The sequence below is a fragment of the Anolis carolinensis genome, chromosome 2, assembly GCF_035594765.1.
Source record: "Anolis carolinensis isolate JA03-04 chromosome 2, rAnoCar3.1.pri, whole genome shotgun sequence".
Classification (NCBI taxonomy): Eukaryota; Metazoa; Chordata; class Lepidosauria; order Squamata; family Dactyloidae; genus Anolis; species Anolis carolinensis.
The window spans coordinates 38483351-38506813 of NC_085842.1; the positions used below are offsets into that span (position 1 = coordinate 38483351).

The 23463-nt window shown below is 43.0% G+C and overlaps 1 protein-coding gene across 3 annotated transcripts in view; it reads left to right on the top strand.

Annotated features, from left to right (window-relative positions):
- The first annotated feature begins 322 nt into the window (after positions 1-322).
- The window catches only part of ptprg (protein tyrosine phosphatase receptor type G), a 746780-nt gene continuing 723639 nt past the window's right edge, over positions 323-23463 (top strand). Inside the window, exon 1 of one of the 3 annotated variants that reach the window (XM_062973782.1) lies at positions 323-1303. In XM_062973782.1, the coding sequence (XP_062829852.1) occupies positions 1219-1303 (85 nt within the window). In that variant the 5' untranslated portion in view covers positions 323-1218. The remainder of the gene's footprint in view (positions 1304-23463) is intronic. The other 2 variants (XM_062973783.1, XM_062973784.1) reach the window with 2 other exon arrangements.

The window sequence follows — 23463 nt, forward strand, 5'->3', positions numbered from 1 at the left end:
CGCCCCGAGTCCCTGTATAAAAATACAGTTATTATTATTATTATTATAACAATAATCCAACGTCAAGTCGGGGTGCAAGGGAGGGGGATCAAAACCAAACCAAGCGAGGGGGTAAAAACAAATCCAAAGCGTGCCTAAACATGCACCCTCCCCAAGTTGGGAGGCTGGAGCTTGCGCGCTTTAGAGACAAACAAAAAGGCGAGGAGGCCCCTTTAAGAGCGTCGAGAGCGCGCACCAGACCCCCCCCCATGGATCCCCCTCCCTCTTGAGTGTGTGCGCGCCCCCGCCTCCCGGCCTTCCCCTTTTGCGCGCGCCCGCGCCTTTCCCTTCCTCTCCTCTCTCTCTGCGCGCTTTAAAGTCTCCGCCAGGCTCCCGGCTCGCCTCTTGGATGGAGACTTCCTGCCGGGAAGAATGGAAAGCTTCCAGCCGCGGCTCCGGCTCTGGCTGTGGTTCTCGCCCTTGGCTCGCTTCCTCGGCCGCTTCCTCGCCTTCCAGCCGCGGGATGGACTGAGCTCTGCGCCGGGAAGAAGGACCCTCCGCTCCTGCTGAATTAGAAGAAGAAGCAGCGGCGGCGGTTCGGAGAGAGAGAGAGAAGGAAGAAGGACCTCGCTTTGGCTTTGCGCCTTTTCTTTCGCCTCCTCTCTCCAAGAATGCCTTCTTCGGCGCGCTGGCCTTCCCGGGAGCAACCCGCCTGAAGAGCCCCGCCAGGGAGAGAGAGAGAGAAAGGGGGGCTTTTGCTCGGATCCTGCTCCGGATCGTCGCCAGGAAGTTGTGAAAGCCTTGCTCCTTTGGAGCCGAACTCTGGGACTCCCTTAAAAACACAAATCCCTCTTTTACGCACAGCAAAGCGAGGCATCTTTTTACGCACAGCTTTGGGAAGAAGGAAGCGAAGCAAACTCGAGCGCCCAGCGTTGCTTGTTTTTTGGGTGGCTTGGACTGGAAGGACCCTTGACTCTTGTCTCCCATTTCCATATATATTTTCCAACCCCCCTATCTTAGAACCGGCCTCCCTTCCTTTGTTTCCAGCCTAGCGTGCAAGTTTTTGCGCCCTTTCCGGCAAGTTTTGGGGCTTTTGTTGGCGTGCCCGGGTCCCCCCGAGTGGAGAAGCTCTCTCTCCTGAAGCCTCTCCCCCTTTCTCTCCACATCTCAATACTTCAAAGAGAAGAAGACCCAATCCCTCTCCCCCCTTTTTGCTTTTTTCGATGTTCGGCTTTGGACATGCGGAGGCTACTGCAACCGTGTTGCTGGATCTTTTTCTTCAAAATCACCGTCTCCGTGCTCCATTACGTGGTGTGCTTCCCCGGTGAGTGGAAATCTTCAGATCTTTTGGGTGGGAGGCTGGGATTTCCAACCGATCCCTTTCCCCTGTGTTTGGTTTTTCTGCGTTTCTTTGACACGACCCTACGGTTGCTTTCAGTTGTGTGTGTATGTGTCTCTCTCTCTCCAAAAACGGATGTGTGTGGGAATTTTTAAGGGGGGGGAGCATTCATTAGGATGACTGTTACTACAGCTGCTACTACCCTTCTACTCGGGGCCCTTCCACACAGCCCTATGTCCCAGAATATCAAGGCAGAAACCCCCACAATATTTGCTTTGAACTGGGTTATCTACACTCAAATAGTGTAGGATTTTCTGCCTTGATGTTCTGGGATATAGGGCTGTGTGGAAGGGCTCTCAGTTAACCCAGTTCAAAGCAGATACAGTGGGGTTTTCTGCCTGGATGTTGTGGGATATGGGGCTGTGTGGAAGGGCTCTCAGTTAACCCAGTTCAAAGCAGATATAGTGGGGTTTTCTACCTGGATGTTCTGGGATATAGGGCTGTGTGGAAGGGCTCTCAGTTAACCCAGTTCAAAGCAGATACAGTGGGGTTTTCTGCCTGGATGTTGTGGGATATGGGGCTGTGTGGAAGGGCTCTCAGTTAACCCAGTTCAAAGCAGATATAGTGGGGTTTTCTACCTGGATGTTCTGGGATATAGGGCTGTGTGGAAGGGCCCTCGATCTTTACACCCTTTGAGTGGCTCCAAGCTGGAAGGAGCTGGTTTGATTTCATGGAGAGGAGGAAAGGAAGGCATCCCCTCCTCAAGCCCTTTCCCTACACACACTCTGGACAACTTCTGCTCTGTGTGTTGTGGAAGGCTTTCACAGCCAGAATGACTAGGGGCCCTTCTATACAGCTATATAACCCAGAATATCAAGACAGAAAATCCCAGAGTTATCTGCTTTGAACTGGGTTATCTGAGTCCACACTGCTATATATTCCAGTTCAAAGCAGATAATATGGGATTTTCTGCCTTGATATTCTGGGATATAGGGCTGCATGGAAGGGCCCTGGGTTGCTTTGAATTTTCCAGGCTGTATGGCCATGTTCCAGAAGCATTCTCTCCTGACGTTTCTCCCACACCTATCTATGGCAGGCATCCTTGGAGGTTGTGAGGTCTGTTGGAAACTAGGCAAGTGGGGTTTTATATATCTGTGGAAGGTCCAGGGTGGGAGAGAGAACTCTTTGTCTGTTGGAGGCAAGTGTGAATGTTGCAATTAATCACCTTGACTAGCATTGAAAAGCCTTGCAGCTTCAAAACCTGGCTGATTTCTTCCTGAGGGATCCTTTGTTGGGAGGTGTTAGCTGGCCCTGATTGTTTCATGTCTGGAATTTCCCTGTTTCCAGAGTGTTGTTATTTATTTACTGTCCTGATTTTAGAGTTTTTTAAAATACTGGTGGCCAGATTTAGTGCATTTTCTTGGTTTCCTCCTTTCTGTTGAAATTTTCCACATGCTTGTGGATTTCAATGACTTCTCTGCATAAGGTAGGGATCAGCCAGGCCTTGAAGCTGCTAGGCCATTAAATACTAATTAAGGTGATTAATTACAACATTCACACTTGCCTCCAACAGACAAAGAGTTCTTTCTCCCACCCTGGACCTTCTACAGATACATATATCCCACTTGCCTAGTTTCCGATATACCTCTCAACCTCTGAGAATGCCTGCCATAGATGTGGGTGGAACATCAGAAGAGTATGCTTCTGGAACATAGCCATACAGCTCGGATAACTCACAGCAACCCAACTTCTGCCCTCTTGATTCACTCCCTCTTTTCTCTCTAGTTAGCCTGCATCCAGTTCCTTGGTTTGCTCCATCCCCATCAATGGGGAATAGAGGCAGCCGTGCCTCCCTCTCCTCCTTTGCAATCCTATCTATTCCTGGCAATGTCTATGTCTGCTTCGCCTATATGTATATGTGTGTGTTAGGTTGCCTGCTAGACCTGTTTCTCCCTTATATATGTGTGCTTGTGTGTATTGGGATTGCCTCTTTCAAAGCCTTTCCTCCTCCTCTCCTGTCCCAAAAAAAAGACTTCTCCCTGCTTGGTGGCTTTCAGGATTGGGAGGACAAATGCCTGGGCACTTCCCTGGACTTCTTTTTCAAAATATATTAGAGAAGGCGTTGGGAACCATACAAAATGCGCACACACTACCCAACCCTTTTTGCCCTTTTCTAGCCTTGCCTCTGCGCTGCTGAGAGCTTGGCTTTGGCGCATTGCTTCCCTAGGCAGAGAGCTGGGCATCGCTGGGTAGAAATGCCAGCTGTGTGTGTGTGCAAATTTCAAAGCCGATTCAAAAGGCTCTATGTTTGTACAAGCGTGCATTCCAGCTTTGGTGCTTCAAGGGCTTAAAATGCTCCCACCGTCATCCAGTTGGGTGTTGGTCAGAACTGGGTCCCCTCTCTTACGTTTCCACCTTCCTGACTTTTTCCCTTTCCACCTGCAGCAGTTCTCCACACCTTGATTCAGCCTGGCTTGCATGGTAGCCTCACATCCTTGACCTTGATTGGCTGGTTTGGGGGGAAATATTGCAGCTTTAGGGTTGGGAGAAGGTTAAAATTCTGCTTTTGGGATGGAAGGGAAGGATTCTGCAACCTTAGGCTGTGATGGAGCAGGGCTTCCCCTAGCCTCTCTTTTCCTTGTGCTTCTCGGGAACCAGGGATACCCCAGATCCGTGCCAGGCAGCTGGGTGTTTGCCTGAGCCTCCTGCTTCATAATGTGCTAATATGGGAGTGGGTGCGGGCAGAGAGTGTACGGTTTTCTTTTCTGGCTCCCTCCTTGGGCATCTTGGAAGCATCAGTTCAAGGGAAGCTTTTTCCAGGAGTTGCAAAGCGCAGCCAGGGAACTTACTCACTCTTCCCTTTTTATAAAGGAAGCCTGGGGCTAGCAAAAGTTAAAGATGCCAGGGAAGCTTGGAGGAAGTGGAAGTGTGGTTGTGTGTGTATATGGCTCTTTTAACACCCCCTTCCATGTACAATAACACAGATGGACCAATAGAGGCAGTGCTGAGCTCTTTTTTCTGGATTGTGTTCAACACATATCCCCAAAGTCCCCCAACGTATGCACACAGATCTCTTGATAAGAGCTGTTCTTAAAGCTAGCATTAACTCATCCCTGTTTTAGAGAAGGTGTGGAATTACTGTCTGTTCCTGTCTGTTGTTGTATTAATTCCAGCACAGCGTTGCTCAGCACAGCTGGAAAGAGAACTGTCTGATGCTTACCTTGATATTTAAAGTCTCCATATTACCTATGAATGCAGTTCTGTAGAATATAATTTATTTCCATTCTGAGCCTCTTTGGGAAGTGTATATGAAGGAATTAATACCTGGCAAACTGCTTGAAGAAATAGCCCTGTTTTTCTTACTACTGTATATTATTTCTCCAACCTTGGTGCATGTACTGCTCAAAGTCTTAGCTGATCAACTTATTGAACAATCCAGTCCTTATGTGTGTACTCAGAATATTGAATCATAAGGTTTTTTTCATGTCAGGAGTGACTTGAGAAACTGCAAGTTGCTTCTGGTGTGAGAGAACTGGCCGTCTGCAAGGATGTTGCCCAGGGGACGCCCGGATGTTTGATGTTTTACCATCCTGTGGGAGGCTTCTCTTATGTCCCCGCATATGGAGCTGGAACTGACAGAGGGAGCTTACCCACTCTCCCTGAATTTGAACCACTGGCCTGTAGGTCAGGAGTCCTGCCTGCACAAGGCTTTAACCCATCATAGAGTTAAAAAGACCATGAGGGCAATGCAGTCTAATCCCATTTTGCTATGCATGAACACCCAACTTGAACACTCCTGACAGATTGCCATCCATCCTGTGCTTGAAAACCTCCAGAGAAGGAGACGCCCACCATAATTTGAGGCAGCATATCACACTGTTAAATAGCTCTTGCTATCAGGAAGTTATTCCTAATGTAGAATGAAGAGATTTACTGCCAAATAAATGTGTGCGTTGTATGTACTGCAAATTACCTGGAAGTAAGACCCATTGAACTCGGAGCAGGATTGGACTTTAAACGAAGAAGTGCGTCCAATGCATATTTCCTTTGGGTTAAGCCCATAAATTAAATAGGGCTGCCTCTGCCATGGTCTTTTTCAATTTGTGCCTCTTCTTTCAAGCTTTAGGGAGAATCTTAAGATCTGACTATTTAAGCAAGCCTTTAGGGATTAATATGACCCATACATATGATGGAAGAACGGCAAAGTGATTTGTTCAATGTTTACAAAGCTCAGTGGGTGCAATACTTTTGATTACTTTAATATGTTTGATATGTTTTTATAGTTTTATAATATTGTGTTCTACTGATCTAGTTGTCTGAATCTGGCATTGAATTATTGCCATAGTTTGTAAGCCACTCTGAGTCCTCCTTCGAGGGTGAGAAGGGCGGGGTGTAAGTACAGTAAATAAATAAATATGTTTGGGGTTTTTTTTGGGGTTTTTTTTGGAAATTCAGCTAACTTTACAGAACTCTCTAGGCACAGCATAGGGTGCCTCTACCCATATGCACCCTTTGGCACCTCCTTTCATCCATTTTCAGCCTCCTCCCCCTACTGCGGTTTGTTTTATTAGGCTTTTAATAATTTTTATTAGTGCTTCTTTATAGCTATTATTAAAAGCAGAAAGTTTTGTGACATTGACCTTTTTGATGCCATTTTTTGTCCTGAATTCTTTTATAGGTTGAAATAAAAGTTTGGCAGGGGGAGTGAAGACTTGCAAAATAGATGCTGTAATCCAGTATAGACATTTGCTGGCAGAGTAAGCCCAAGTAACTTGTTTGCAAAGGATTGTTGTGTGAAAGATCAAACCAGACATCTATACTAATGATTCAGTAGTATTCCCGATATCTCTTATTGTAGCACCTCCCTAGAACAAAGAACAAATGTCAATTCAAAATATACGAGTGAGAGCGATAGAGGGGAAAGGAGAAAAAAGAGGGTTTAAAACTTTCCCCTGTTTGAAATTCCAAAGCTCTGGAGAAGAAACATTTATCTTCTTTGTATTGATTTCTTCTCGATTTCATCTTTCCAAGTGAAGCCTCTCTTTCTGATTCTGGTATATATTGTACAGTAATTACATGTAGAAGGCAGGCTGTCAGAGCACTTCAAGAAAACAAGCACTGATGTTGGTTTAATAGGGCACCATTGTAAAAATTGAGAATTTATATCCCGGGAATCTGAATTAGGTAATCCTTCATGCATTATTGACCCACACCCGTAGAAGAACAGCGTAATGGGAGGCATGTGTTTGGGTGGCTTTTCATTCTAATAAAAACTTGTGGGACCCTTAATATTGCATTGCATGCAGATTGGGATCGAGGGGTGCTCGAGTCAGGTCCACAGAAGAGGTCATCTTGTAGAAGAATGAAAGCAGGATGTTGGATGCTGATCATGTCAGACCCAGAGTGGTGATTGGTAAACAATGTGTGCATTGTGTTGTTGAAGGCTTTCATTGCCAGAATTACTGAGTTGCTGTGAGTTTTCTGGGCTGTATGGCCATGTTCCAGATGCATTCTTTCCTGACGTTTTGCCTACATCCATGGCAGGCATCCTCAAAGGTTGTGAGGTCTGTTGGAAACTAGGCAAGTGAGGTTTATTTATCTGTGGAATGACCCGGGTGGGAGACAGAAACCTTGTCTGTTTGAGACAAGTGTGAATGTTGCAATTTGCCACTTTGATTAGCATTGAAAAGCCTGGCTGCTTCTAGCTTGAGTGAATCCTTTGTTGGGAGGTATTAGCTGGCCCTGATTCTTTCCTGCCTGGAATTCCCATTTTTTTAATGTTGCTCTTTATTCCACAGACATATAAACCCCACTTGCCTAGTTTCCAACAGACCTCACAACCTCTTAGGATGCCTGCCATAGATGTGGGTGAAACGTCAGAAGGGAATGCTTCTCATGGCCATGCAGCCTGGAAAACTCACAGCAACCCAATGTGTCCATTACTACGCTGGCTGACCACTACTATCAGTGTCCTAACATTACAAAATGAATAGTTTACTACGCATTTCAGAGGAAGGAATTGGTAAACCACTACTGAACATTCTTTGCCTAAGAAATCTTTGTGAAATCCATGGGTCTCAAGTCTGGCACATACACATGTAATGGGCTTAGCAGATCAGCCCAAATTAATGACTCTATGACTTTTTTCTAGCAGAATCCATGTAAGATCTAAAATAAACAGGCAAAACCTGCTTCTGAAATGGTCATTCAAAGGCTGTGGTATTATCCGTCCGGGCCTTTAAAGAGTCTACAGCTTTTGCTATTGATGCGAAGGGACCTGAGTTACATTATTAGACAAATGCTGTTCATAGGCTCACCCAGAGAAATGGTTCCAAATATTACCGAAACTTTAAGGCTTGAGAGGGCTACCATAAGATTAATAACACCGACTGGAAACTTAGCTAAATGCTGATGCCCATGGAACGGTTGTGGGTGAGAATGCTCACAGAAATCCTGAACCTATTTCAGGAACAGAATGTGTAGAAGTTTTGCAGGTATAGGCAGTCCCTGCATTACAAACAAATGACTCATAATTACAAACAGCAGTAAGACAACAGGAATTGAGAGAAATCTACCCATGATAACACTTCTGAAAGAGTTATCATGGGGAAAAGGTGTCTCCTATGAAGCTTTCTCTGCAATCCTTGTTTCCACAAGGAGCCAAAATTTTCCAAAATCCATTTATCACAGGGAGGGGAAGTGAGGTGAAATTTTCTGAACAGAGGCACATACAGCAAAACAAACACCACAGGGGTGTTAACCCTTCCCTATGCTATCCATAGTTAATATCTATTTATCTGCCTGCCTACCTACCTACCTACCTACACTGTAGAACCTGTCTTGTTCATAAGCTGGGGACTGCCTGTTAGTTTTGTGATTGCTTATGATGGGAAGACCCCAGCAACAATCCTCCAGTTGTTGTTGGACTCCAAGCTCTAGTAGCCCCAGCCTGTATAATGTAGTGGTAAGGAATGCTGGTAATTGTAGTTGAACAGCAACTGGAGATTGCATGGTTCCCCACCTGTAATGTACCCATTGGAGAGGCTTTATAGCACTTCATTCTTTTCTCTTTCTTTACTTTGTGGCCAGTAAAGGGTTAAGGAAGCATGTTCTTACTATCCTAATGGTATTACTTCTATGCCCTTCTACGCTAAAGTTATTTCCACTGAGCTTTTTGAGTAGTCTATCTTGAAATAAATGTGTGGCTATTAAATCAGTGGACTTCTATTTATGCAGCAGGGTTTTACTGCAAGCGTATTTGGTGGGCATAGAAGACAGAAAATAATTTCTATATCAGAGGCAGACAGATATCGTGATGACCCTTGGGCTCACAGCTGTGTTGCCTTTGCGTAAATATGTTGTACTGGCACAATTTTTCTTTCATTATGCTTGTAAGCTTTGGTGGTTTGTACAAATAACATCACTAAAGTTTATCTATTTAATAAGAGGTGTATGTGTAAAACTAGTATTGTTTAATTAGTGAAATGATATGTTTATATTAGATATCATAGACTGTTTCCATATTTTATGGAAATTGGGCAGTTTGTTCTTCTTTGCCATTGCGTATTCCATAGTACATTCATGTGCATGCTTACATGGAAGTAGGGCTGTCTTGTGTTCTGGGCTGAAGCCTTGGTGTACTTTTATGTGTGTGCACACACATGAGATATCCCTTCTTTCTCAGAAAGAAAAATGAGAGCATTTACCAATAAACAGTTTTAAAACTGCAAAGTTTCCTTTTTCTCACTCACGCTGCATTCTTTATTCAGAACACTTAGTAGGTCACAAAGTTCCGACACGCTGAATACCTGCAGTCTCAAAATTACTAGATTCGACACAGTGCGGCACATGGTTAAGCATGCTTGAATCATCCTGACATCAGGGGGACTTTAGAGCCGTGATCTGGATAGGATAGCACACATTTAGAGTTGATAACTAAAATATGCTTAATTTGGCCCTTACACTTGCCAGTGGGAGAGTGGTCTATTTTCGTCACAGAAACCCATTATTTTTTGCTTAAGACTATTTTAGATGTGTGTGTCTGCCTGTGTTTTCAAGTCATCTGTCGGTTTATGGAGACCACATTGATTTCATAGGTGTTTCTTGGCCAAGTTCCTTCCTATGATATTCGTTGGCGTACAGTGGGTATAATCCATGTGCTTAAGACCATTGAAATCTAATGTCTTGCTAGATTGCTACCTGTACTGTTGTACAAATTAATATTGATTGTTCTTCTTGCTCTATATGTATACCATCTTTTACCCTTCTCTTTTTGGGTGTCTTTTTGACTAGAAAGTGGGGTTTAAATACCCTCAATAAATTAGCATTTTTCCTCTGGGGGCCTTCTTGGAAATTATTTTGGAATACAACATATATTTTCAGTTCTATATTTTCATATACTGATTGTGATATATGATATTGTGTCTTATTTATGTTAATGTTCTCAATAGGAATTGCAAACAGGTTGAGTATACTTTCTCTTGAATCCCGAAATCCAAAATTGTCCATGTGAGTGGCTGAGATAGCGACACTTTACTTTTGGGTGGTTCAGTGTACATAAAGAAGATTATTAAAAATATTGCACAAAATTACCTTCAGGTTATGTGTGTAAGGTGCATGTGAAATATTAATGAATGCTACGTTTAGATATGGGTCCCATTTCTAACATATCTCATTATATATGTATATGCAGTTACAGGCATTCCAAAAACTGAAGAAAAAAAACCACTTCTGGTTCCAAGCACTTTGGATAACCTTTATTTTATTATTTTGTTATTTCCCAATTAGTGTTCTTGTAAGCTGTATGAGTACAGTTGTCAAAAGCTGTCATGGCCAGAATCACTGGGTTGCTGTGAGTTTTCCGAACTATATGTCCATGTTCCAGAAGCATGATCTCCTGACTTTTTCACCCACCTCTATGGCAGGCATCCTCAGAGGTTGTGAGATATATTGGAAACTAGGCAAGTGGAGTTTATATATGTGGAATGTTCAGGGTGGGAGCAAGAACTCTTGTCTGCTTGAGGCAAGTGTGAATATTAAAATTGGTCAGATTGATTAGCATTAAATAGCCTTGCAGCTTCAAAGCCTGGCTGCTTCCTGCCTAGGGGAATCCTTTGTTGGGTGGTGTTAACTGGCCCTGATTGTGTTAGCTGACCGTGTTGACTTGGGTTTATATATCTGTGGAATATGCAGGGTGGGAGAAAGAACTCTTTTGTCTGTTTGAGGCAAGTGTGAATGTTGCAATCCGGGTGGCCAGTTGCAACATTCACACTTGCCTCAGGCAGGCAAGATTTCCTTCTTCCACCCTGGACATTCCACAGATATATAAACCTCACTTGCCTAGTTTCCAGCAGACCTCACAACCTCTGAGGATGCCAGCCATAGATGTGGGCAAAACGTCAGGAAAGAATGCGCCTGGAACATGGCCATATAACCAAGAAAACTCACAGCAACCCATACAAGTACTTTTTTCAGCAACAGAAAGTGGACTTATTTAATTTTTATCTGCACATGAAAAGATTGCTCTTGCGAATGTGCCTTTGTGAAAGTGTGGAATGCACAGGAGAGGGGCCTCCAAGACTTGTGTTACTCCTGTAACTTTATGGAGATGACACATCTTATATTTTAATGATGCCTGCAGTTTTGAATGTTTCAACCCCCGCTACACACATACTTTATATTTCCGGAAGTGTCTAATGAAGTCCTTGTAGATTAACAGTGTCAAATGTCTCTCTTCTATTTTTTTCCCAGCCAGTGGTAGATGAGCAGTCAGTAGGCTAGAGGCTTCAGAGGTAAAGCTGAATGAAGGATTTTGATATCCTCTGTTTTTGAAAGGCTATTTTTTTTCTAGCAGTTAATGATGCCAGGATGTAGCTTTTGAAACCTTTGACCAGACTTGGAAACCTATGTACAGTATCTTTAAAAAAGTACTGCAGCGTTCTATGAAAGGGAGGGAAAAATATTAGCACATCTAAAACTAGAAAGATAATATCAGTGTATGGTAAAAAATTGGATACTGGTAATAGAGTTTTCATGCAGTGTTCCACCTGAACATTAGGAAGAACTTCCTAACTGTGAAAGCTGTTCAGCAGTGGAACTCTCTGCCCTAGAGTGTGGTGGAAGCTCTTTCTTTGGAGGCTTTTAAGCAGAGGCTGGATGGCCATCTGTCGGTGGAGCCTTGAATGTTATTTTCCTGCTTCTTGGCAGGGGGTTGGACTGGATGGCCCGTGAGGTGTCTTCCAACTCTACGATTCTATGAGTCATTGTGCTTCGCATTTGTGAAGCTACTTACATGGAAGAAAGCAGGACTTAGGAGGGTTGAGGTTTGGATAGCAGCTCCTTGAATCACCTGTCTTTATGGTCACCTGATATTATGGTAGTTAGTTACCCTCCAAAAATAATGTTTCTAATCTCAGGAAGAAGGTTCTATATACTTTAGGTTCAGAATAGTAAATTCTTTGAGAGTTTTTTTTGTTTGTTTTTGATTTTGCCATCTCTTCCTTTTCTGCTTTTGGTGCTTAAACAACAACTGCAATAAGCCTTCTTGTTTATTGGGAAAATAATTTTTTATGCGAAGCATTTGCATAAGTAATCTGATGCAGAGCCTTCATGTTGAATGGCTGCCTGTCACCCTCTTCTGTGGGCTCTTGATGTTCTTGATGAGATGTTTTGGCTGGAAGACATAAAATACTGAGAACATTGTGAAGTCCCTTGGGAAGAAAGAAATTAACATCAGTAAGCTTGTTGTATATTGTCTGCTCCACTTCAGAAATGCTTGCAAATTGTCAGATGTTTGGAGAGCTGGGGTTCTATCAGTAAGATTTGGGATTTTTTTTTTTTATAAAAAAGACCCTTATGCATTTTAATGAGAGCTTAGGCTTTTTTCTGAATCACACAACGAGTAGTCTTGTTCTTTGTATTCATTTATGAAAACCACTTTAAGATGCTGCATGTTATGATCAGAGCCACACTTAGCAGGCTGATAGCTCCTAGAAATCACGTTAGCTCTAATTTTAAGTGTTCTATGGCTGCACTTAAAAGAGGCACACATGCTAGTTGGAACTGTCTTGTTAAGGTTCGCAGAAACATGGAGACCACTGTTCCAGGCAACTGGCCACACATGTGCCTAATGATGCTACTGTCTATACTTATGTATAAGTTGCCCTTGAGGGCAGATTTTTGGAACCATAATTAGGGATTTTGCAATGACCGTGACTGAGTTGAGTGTACAATTTAGGAATGCAACAAATAAGATTTTTCCTCTCCTTTTAAAAATCCATAGACAGAACAAATTTAGGAAGGACTAAAGAGAAGGAGAGGATCTGCTTATCTGAGGGGTTGTATTGCTGATCTTAAAAGGTCTACATATAGGTAGAGAAAGAAATATTGGTGAGGAATGAAAATGTGGTCTGAAAAAAAAGATGGAGAAACATAAGGAAAGTAACCTTTGGGTTGTTGTGAGTTTTCCAGGTTGTATGGCCATGTTCCAGAAGCATTGTCTCCTGACGTTTTGCCCACATCTAAAACCTTTGACAACACAAAGTAACCTTTGTCTATTAGGGACCCAGGGCAAATGCAGTGACAAGAGGCAGAATCCCACCCTATTATCCCTCCCATGATCCCACCCAATTATCCCTCCGTTGCCCAAACCAGAAAAGGAAAGCAGCTCTTACTCCTTCCTTATTTTCTTTTTCGGCCCGAGTGCTATTCAGTAAAAATGTGGGGTAGTTCAAAGCATGTGGTGCACTTACCATTTTGGATACTTGAGGGGCAGCAGCCATTTTTAATCGGGGCTTACTATATATAAAAGTCTTACAAGGCTTGGCAGTTTCTAGTGTTGTACTACTTCTACCACATATAGCAAATGGAGTTCAGGAACAAACTGACTCATGTCCTGGAAGTAGTACTTAACCTATGTTATTATAAGTTCCTAACAGCATTATGTTTAATGAGTTTTTCCAATCCTCACTCTAGTTTGGTGGTTTTCTCCAGATCTAGAGAAAATACAGTATATACTTCTGTATTAATTAAAAAACCTGACAAATCAACCCCCAAAACCTGTTCTTGTTGTCGAAGGCTTTCATGGTAGGAATCTCTGGGTTGCTGTGATTTTTCTGGGCTGTATGGCCATGTTTCAGAGGTCTGACCTCTGAGGATGCCTGCCATAGATATGGGCGGAACTCCAGGAGAAAATGCTTCTGGAACATGGTCATACATTCTGGAAAACTCACAGTAACTCAATGAGCTTTGTTCGGTGTGGATAAGGCTTGAAAAAAGGGAGAAGAGAAGAGCAAGAAAAGCAACTTACCTCTATTTTGATCCCTAGCATATAGGCAGTAATGAGAGGTATTATTTATTTTATTTATTTATTACATGCATTTATACCCCGCCCTTCTCCCCGAGGGGACTCAAAGCGGCTTACATTCTGCCACGAGGGCCAGCAACAAATATACTATAAAACAAAACAATTAAAACATGATAAAAAGTATACAAAAATTAAAACGCTGCAAGGCAGCGATATTGCACCAGAAGTAGAGGTGAATGTTGGACCAGACTCTACAAGACCAGGGTTGAAGCCCCTATGCAGGCATAGAAACCCACTGGGAGACCTTAGGCAAGTGACACATCAGAAGACGGCAATGGCAAACCTCCCCTGAGTAAACCTGGCCAAGAAAACGGATAAACTCCCATTAGGATCACGGCAAGTCAGCAATAACTTGAAGAAATACAAGAACAAAGATGTGGAAGAAATCTATTGCTGTTCTGTCCTGTATGTAGACTTTTGTAGCCACTTGTGCAAAACAAAAACAAAAAACACTAAACTAGATAGACTTTTATTCTGATCCAGTATGGCTTTTGATGTTCCTAAGCCCACTATCTGAAGCTTCCATGGATAGCACAATAATGGAAGAGAAAGCAGCATGTATGTTGTACTTAAACGTCAGAAATATATTATCTTTTATGCTTTATCTTTTTTACTTTGATTTGTGCAATGTGCCAATCTGTATTATGTGAACTTTGCACATTGACTTTTTGGACTTTATTGACTTTAGGTTGTCTAATCGAATTAGTAGTCACTAGAGTCAAAGTCTGCTACACCCAGGAGTCCTGCTTATCTAGACAATTGTTGCTAAATTTTGCAGATCTTCACTTCACTAAATGTCTGTTCTTGTTTTTGTTATTTTTAATTTTGTTTCCATTTTAGGAAGAGCTTAAATTTTCTTTGTGTTTGCAAGCAGGAAAGAGCTAAGCCTTTAAAGAGAGGGAAACATATTCTGCAAATTCTTCCACTTCTTGATTAAACAGTGCCCTGCACATCAACTTTTCAATCTCAAAGGCACTGCTGAGTTCATAAATAGTTTGTGCAATTTTGAAAAAGGCAGATAAGCAAATGGTGATGGGGGAATGACATAAATTCACTCTACTCTGTGTGACTTTCTGTCTTGGGGCTACTTATCACAATATAGCTTTTTAGATGCATATAGGAAAACGTCAACTGAGTAAATATGAGAAACAAGCACCTGCAAAGACATGTACATGTGTCGTCGTGGAGTGATTAGTAGCTACTCCCTGTTGATTGCATATCCATTTTTAGGTCTAGCTTTGCTTCATAATAATAATAATAATAAAACTTTATTTATACCCCGCCACCATCTCCCCAATGGGGACTCGGGGCGGCTTACATGGGGCCATGCCCAGACACCATACAATATAACAAAATAAACAGCAAATCATAACACAATATAACAGTGCAAAAACATCGTATATATATTACAACACAAATCGGAGAAAACAATGAAAACCAGGGCAGGCCACATGAACACTTAATTAAAAACTCGGGAGAGAGAGACATAGGAATAAGGGAAACAGGGAAATAAAATGGTCAAGCAGTCTAAAGGATAAAATCCAAGGGGAATAGCCAGAGTGATATATTACATTTACTCCCCAAAGGAACATCGGAAAAGCCATGTTTTTAGATCTTTCTTAAAGGCTAACAAGGTGGGGGCTTGCCTAATCTCAGTGGGCAATGAATTCCACAGTCGGGGGGCCACCGCAGAAAAAGCCCTCTCCCTCGTTCCCACAAGACGGGCCTGGGACAGAGGCAGTGGCGAAAGGAAGGCCTCCCCGGATGAACGAAGGGAATGAGCAGGTTTATGGTAGGAGATACGGTCACTAAGGTAGGTGGGTCCCAAACCGTTTAGGGCTTTATAGATGATGGTCTGCACCTTGAATTGGGACCGGAAAGTGAACGGCAGCCAGTGGAGCTCTTTAAACAGGGGAGTAGATCGTTCCCTGTAGCTCGCCCCTGTTATTAATCTGGCCGCCGAGCGCTGGACCAATTGTAGTTTCCGGGCCGTCTTCAAGGGAAGCCCCACGTAGAGCGCATTACAGTAGTCCAGTCTAGAGGTAACTAAGGCATGCACCACCGTGGTCAAGTCAGACTTCACGAGGTATGGTTGCAGTTGGCGCACAAGTTTGAGTTGTGCGAAGGCCCTCCCGGCCACCGCCGACACCTGAGCCTCAAGCGTCAACGCTGAATCCAGGAGGACCCCCAAACTGCGGACCTGTGATTTCAGGGGGAGTGCAACCCCGTCCAGCACAGGTTGCCACCCAATACCCCGATCAGACGGACGACTGACCAGGAGGGCCTCTGTCTTGTCAGGATTGATCCTCAGCTTGTTCCTCCTCATCCAGTCCGCCACAGCGGCCAGGCACTGGTTCAGAATCTGAGGGGCTTCCTTGGAGTTAGATGGAAATGAGTAGTGGATTTGTGTGTCATCTGCGTAGAGATGGCAACACCCTCCAAAACTCCGGATGACCTCTCCCAACGGTTTCATGTAGATGTTAAATAGCATGGGGGATAAAATAGACCCTTGCGGGACCCCACAGGTCAATGGCCAGGGGTCCGAGCAGGTATCCCCCAGCTTCACCATCTGGGAACGACCCTCCAGGAAGGACCGGAGCCACTGCAGAACCGTGCCACCAAGCCCCATCCCGGAGAGCCTCCCCAGAAGGATACCATGGTCGATGGTATCGAAAGCCGCTGAGATGTCCAAGAGAACCAGCAGGGTCACACTCCCCCTGTCCAGCTCCCTGCGGAGGTCATCCACCAAGGCGACCAGAGCCGTCTCGGTATTGTGCCCAGGCCTGAAGCCAGACTGCGAGCGGTCCAGAAAATCAGTGTCATCGAGGAACTCCTGGAGCTGCGTGGCAACCACCCGCTCCAGAACCTTGCCCAAAAACGGGAGGTTGGAGATTGGTCTGTAGTTGTTACAAATAGATGGATCAAGCGAGGGCTTTTTTAGTAGTGGTTTTACTACCGCCTGCTTAAAGTAGGATGGAACTGACCCCTGAACCAGAGAAGCATTTATTATGGTCACAAACCAATCCAACAACCCATCTTTGGCCAGCTTGACCAGCCAAGAGGGACAAGGATCCAGAGCGCAGGTGGTCGCCCTCACAGACCCAAGAATCCCCTCCACGTCATCAGGAAGAACAAGCCGGAAAGAATCCCATAAGATCGAACAGACAGGTACCTCGGTTACCTCCGCTGAGACCACAATTGAACTGGAGTCTAGCTCAAGGCGTATCTGAGCAACTTTGCCTGCAAAATGGTGCGCGAAATCGCTGCACCCAGTTGCCAAGTCATCGGGAAGCCCCTGGGCCTCAGGAGGCCGCAGGAGCTCCCCCACAACTCGGAACAACTCCGATGGCCTGTTGGCTGCAGACACTATGCGGGCAGTCGTGAAAACTTTCCTGGCTGCTCGCAGAGCCACGAAATACGCCTTAATAGCGGCTTTAGCCCGTGCTTGGTCGGACACGTCCCGAGATTTCCTCCAGATGCACTCTAGTCCCCTCCTCCTACGCTTCATCACAGCCAACTCCTCGGTAAACCAAGGAGTCGACGCGACTCTACGCAGTGAGAGGGGACGTTCGGGAGCGATCGTGTCCAATGCCCTTGATAGCTCACTATTATAGCGATCAACCAGGACATCGACAGGATCGCCAGTCTCCAGGACAGGAAGATCCCCAAGAGACCTCAGAAGTCCATCCGGATCCATCAGTCTCCTGGGGCGGACCATCTTAATGGGTGCACCACCCCTGTGGAGGTTAGAAGGCACGGCGATACTTAAACAGATCAGATGATGGTCAGACTATGACAATGGAAGAATATTTTGCTCTTCCACTCTGACTGTCCCACCGTCCACAACAAAAACAAGGTCCAAGGTGTGTCCTGCCTGATGTGTGGGCCCTGATATAACTTGAGACAGCCCCATGGTTGTCATGGCAATCATGAAATCCTGAGCTGCACCTGTCAATGTGGACTCGGCATGAATGTTAAAGTCTCCCAAAACTATCAGTTGTTGGGAGACAAGGGCCGCATTGGAGACCACATCTGCTAGCTCGGACAGAGAGACTGCTGGGTCGCGGGGTGGACGGTACACCAACAGAATCCCCAAGCTGTCTCGGGCTCCCACCTTCAGGAAGACACAGTCGAACCTCGGAGATTGTGGAACGGCGCATCTGATCAGGGCGATGGACTGCCGAAAGATCACCGCAACTCCTCCTCCCCGCCCCCCAACTCTGGCCTGTTGATGCACCCCGAAACCAGGAGGACACAGCTGGGTGAGATTCACACCTCCCAGCTCATCCAGCCATGTCTCAGTGATGCATGCCAGATCTGCCCCCTCATCCAGGATCAAATCCTGGATGACAGCTGTAATGTTTGAAACGCTCCACAGAACTCAGAGCTGGATTATAGCTTTTAAGAGTTCCTAACCAGCTGGCTGTGTGGTTCTGGGAGCAGTAATTCAGAAAGTTACTTTTTCAAGCTCTCATTTCTTCTGCTGGGCTTGAGGTATTTATTGTGAGCAGCTGTTACCAGTAATCCTGTCTTCAAAACCTTATGCTACAATTTTGAACCTTTCCCTGTACATGTACATTGTGTGTATGCATACGTATTCTGACTCTGTGCAGTTATAAGAGCAAAAAACCCAATCCCTCCTAGAATCTTAGAATTACAATGTTGGAAGATATCTCGTGGGCCGTCCAGTCCTGCCAAGAAGCAGGAAAATCTCATTCAAAGCACCCCTGACAGATGGCCATCCAGCTTATGTTTGAAAGCCTCCAAAGAAGAAGCCTCCACCACACACCGGGCCAGAGAGTTCCACTGCAGAACAGCTCTCACAGTGAAGACCTTCTTAATGTTCAGGTGGAATCTCCTTTCCTGTAGTTTGAAGCCATTGTTTTGCATCCTAGTCTCCAGGACTGTAGAAAACAAGCTTGCTTCCTCCTCTCTGACTTCCCCTCACATATTTATACATGGCCATCATTGTCTTCTCTTGGCCTTCTCTTCTGCAGGCTAAACATGCCCAGTTCTTTAAGCCGCTCCTCATAGGGCTTGTTCTCCAGACCCTTGATCATTTCAGTCGTCTTCCTCTGGACACAACCTAAAGGCTTCATCCTAAAAGGATGACGCCTCTACTCTGGCTTTTGTATTTTGTACTAGATACTATCTTGTTGTTGTTATTACATATGGCCATGCGGACTTTCCTGAGCCTAAGGGTATTGTAATAAAAATTTGTCTCTTAATATGCTGAAGCCTATAATGGTTGAAATTACGAGGGAGTCTAATTTCTGTTTGCTTTTAAGTTACTACAGTTTTCACTTTATTACTGGGAAATATATTATTAATTGCTGCTATGTTCACACCAAGCTGCGATACTTTATGATTATGTATTCCTGCTTGCAATCTTTTTATTTTTTGCCAGGCTTAATTATATGGGGCTTTAAAACTACATAAGCTTTCAGTTTCCTCCCCCACTAGCTGCTGCCGCTGTGATAAATCTTTGGATATATAACATGGAATATAATATGTAATATATTTTAAAAGATCTTGCTTCTTGTGTTTTCCCTCCAGAGATTTTTCTGAGTAGCGAATACCAATATCTTGATCCAGTGCACTAGATATCAATAACATACACTTCTCCTGATGTTTGAAAGCCAGCTTTCACAATGTTACCTTGAAGATATTGCTTTGCCTTCTAGTACAGAATGGTTATTGACCCATCTTTCTTGAAAGACGGACAAGGACTTTTTATTGGTGTTCTTCTTTTCATGATATAATGTTGAAACTTTATTCAAAACCTTTATTACCCAGCTACGTAGTTTGAGCACTGATGTAATAAAAGCTTTATTTGTTCTCCAACTTCTTAACAACCGAACTACCTTTGAGTGGTCTAATATTTGTCCACTCAGCTTGGCATTTTGTATCATTTTAAGACTAGTCTTCATTAAATCCAATTACAGGACTTTACTTCTCTCCTTACTCTAGGATGCATGGACCATCTGTCTGTGGGGTTTTGTGCCATCTGCTGTTGCCCCAAAGGGAGCATTTTTCATTTAAAAGCACATTTTTGCCATCAAAACAGGTTGACATTCCCTGCACACCCAACCTACCTGTGCTTTCTTACTCCAAAAAACAAATTGGAACGTAAACAATGTGTTTTGGGTGTGTGTGTGTGTTTTATTTAAGAGGCAAACAGCAACTTGCATGGGAAACATGCTATTTTTATGTATACTTTGTTGCTGATTTCTGGCACTGTGGCAACATGGTGTGTCCCCCTGGATATTTTAGTAGGAGGGAATGGGATCACAAGCTTTCAGAAGCTATCCAACCTTGCACTAATCTTTCCAGTTTGTGATCAATATGACATAGTCCCAACAAATATGGAACACTTTAATTGGATATTTTCCTTAAAGCATATCTATTATATAATTAGATTACTGTACATATTCTTGTATAAGTCATGGTCATGAAGGGCAAGTTTAGGGGCAAAATTCTGGATTTTGATAGGACCTTTGGATAAGTTTAGCCACCCCGCATTCAAACAAACCACTACTGCCATTTTCCTAACCAGTCATTGACAAAGACCAGAAATGACATCATGGTTAGAGCAGTGGTTCCCAACCTTTGCACCTCCAGGCATTTTGGACTTCAGCTGTCACAGTTCGTAACAACTGATAAGCTGGCTGGGATTTCTGGGAGTTGAAGTCCAAAACATCTGGAGGCCCAAAGGTTGGGAACCACTGGTGCAAAGAGTAGAGGTTCTTCTTTTATGTGGTGCATTTTGTTTGATTTAAGAGTGAAGGTACAGTACTCAACGTGGATCCTTGGATAAGTCAACCCAGGTTATTTCATGGATTATTGTAACAAACACTTATACATGAGTATATGGGGTTATTTAGAACTGTTCAACTGTGATGATTCCATCCTTTAAAAAATCCTGGGATTTATAGTATTTGTAGTAGAGAACTCCAGTCAATTCTGCTTAGCTCAAAACTCCCATGACAGCAGGAATTAAGGATTAATTGTTGGTGTTGGTTTTTGCTGTGTGTGTTTTGATATATGCATTTTAACTGTGTTGTATTTGTCTGTTTTAACCATGTTGTACCCCACTTTGAGCCATAGAGAGAGATGGGTAATACATAAAATTATTATTATTTGAGGGTAGTCTAGTGCTGTAGCTTTATAGATCACCATGGGAATTACACTGTTAGCAGTCTTGCAAGGATTCTCAGAGTGTTACTAACCATTTAGAGAGATGTAACATGGTTTTGGTGTGTAAAAATACGCATGACAACAGTGACACATTTTCAGAATCAGATGGATCGTTGTTTTTCAGCTAGATTTTTTCTTCCAACCTCAGAACAAAACTTAACACATTGGTTAATTCATTACTAACACAACCATTTACAGTCCCAGACCGAGTAACAATAATGTCATGGACCTGGCTTTCAAGTTAAATCACAAGCAGTGCAATAACTTACTTTCTGGGAGTAACATTCCTTACTCTGAATGTCAGTGAGCAAATCTTTCTTCTGTCCTTGGGGACAGTAAAAATAGCTTCTCAGTGTGAACAAGGAAGTGAGGTATCTAAAATGACATGGTTTATTTCTGCCCTTTGAATCTATAACTATGTATTTTTGTCCTTCATGCTTTAGTGCTGAAGTCTGGAATGCAGATGTGCATCGTCTCCACAGCTGTAATGTCAAGAAATGTCGAAAAATATAGATAACAATATTGATCCTTAACAGTTCAGTCCACCATCTTGAGGTTATTTGGTAGGAACCAGAGAAGGGTCTTCTTCAGTAACTGTTCCCAGACTTGGGGACTTCCAAGGAAGGGATTTTCTCCTTCATGGTCTCTGTAAAATCATACATATGGTATTCTGATGCATCTGTACAGCAGAATACCATATGTGCAGATTTAACGGATGACCACTAGAAGAATCATGGTTACAGGTAAGCAACCATTCTTTAGGTTGACTGTTCCCTTCTTCTAGCAGACTTGCAGCTTCTCAAGTTGCTCCTGACACCAAAACAAACAAACAAACAAACAAAAAACAAACGAACAAGCAAGTCATAACATTATTTTGCCATTAGCTTTTTATAAACTGTCTGGCATGAGCTTTTAATGGTGTACTATGCTGTCTATGTACTGTGCTGTGTTGTTTGTATGTAAACTTAATTAATTTCATGGGTTTTGAAAGTATAGACCAGGGGTCCCCAAACTTAAGGCCCGTGGGCCGGATGCAGCCCCCTAAAATGATTTATGCAGCTCTTGCTCTAAACTTTAGACGTTAGGTAGCCCTAAGTCCGGAACAACTTGAAAGCACACAACAACAAGAATCCTAATTAACTTTACTATCTCATTGTTTTCAGTATGTTGGAAGCAGCCTTGAGTCCCATTATTGGGAGAAATGTGGGATACAAATGAATAACATAATCTGCGTATGTATATAAAATGGTACTGATGTTAGCAATGGTTTCATACTCTAGCAAATCACAGTTCTTGTTTGTCATGAGACCTGCTGAATTTAATCCAGGTGTGCTATTGAGGATCACAGTTTTTGAAATTTGCTTTTGGTTCTCTACTTTCATGACTGATTGCTTGATTTAGATTGGTGGCTCTCTTTTTGAAGTTATTTGCCATTGTCTAATTTGTCCAGTAAAACTGAGATTGAGAGAAAATGCATTTATCTCTCATGTTTGCAATAAAATAATCTTTCCTTCCTTGTTTGCTTGATTTATGCATATTGAAAGCTTCACAGCCTGAGTACCCACAGGTTAGCAATTATAAGTAAAATATGATGCAAAAAACATCTCAGTTGCTGAATGAAATTTTCATCTGGCAAACAGGTTGGCAAGTAAAATATCTTTAAAAAACACCATGACAATATCCTATTTAATGTAAAACTGAAAGTAAATTGATGTGATACTTTTATGTTATTTTCTTGCTCTCTCTTACTTATTTCTAATGCAGCATAGCTCACTGAATTTAATACAAGGGCTTACATGACTGAATTGACTGATGAGATTAACTAATGAGAAAACCTTTTTGGTTTTAGAAAGATGCTCCCAATGAATTAGTTAGCAGATAGGGTCAGATTTTTTTTGCAGAAATCCTTTGAATATATTCTATGTTTTTATGTGAAGACCATTCATTTTCACCAGTGTCATACATATAGAAGCTCCAAACCCTCTCTTGACTGACATTTTCTTTAAAAATGTAACAAATCAATGTTCTTTAAACCATGGATTGGGGATTTAGTGCCACCATTCCACTTTTAAGTGGTATTCATAGTACCTTCACCACAAACTACAGAGAAATGGAAGAAACTGGCAGCGTGGGAGGATAGTTTCATGACAGATGTGAAAAAGGAAAGAGAGAAAAAATAATAGGAGATGCCCATTGATCCTTTTGAGAGGTATACTGAAGTGGAGAAAAAGAAATGTAAGTTTTCTGTACTTCATTGTTGTGTGCCTTCAAGCCGTTTCCTACTTATAAAACTATCGCAGGGTTATTTGAGGCCAAGAGTGTGTTTTCAAGGCCAAGAAGAGATTTGGACCATGTTCTGCAGTCATCGCCCAACATTCAAATGATGATGCAGTTTCAGAATTGAAAAAACAAAGCCTCAAATGTGAATGCTATGCCACTATTTTCTGAGGCAATGTCATGAGCTGAAAAAAAATGGATTATGGAACTCACTGGTACTTGGAAATTATTGTGGAAAAGAATGAAGTATTGTAATTTTTTAAAAAGGCAGTAGCTGTCAATACAGGTTGAGCATCCCTTATCTGGA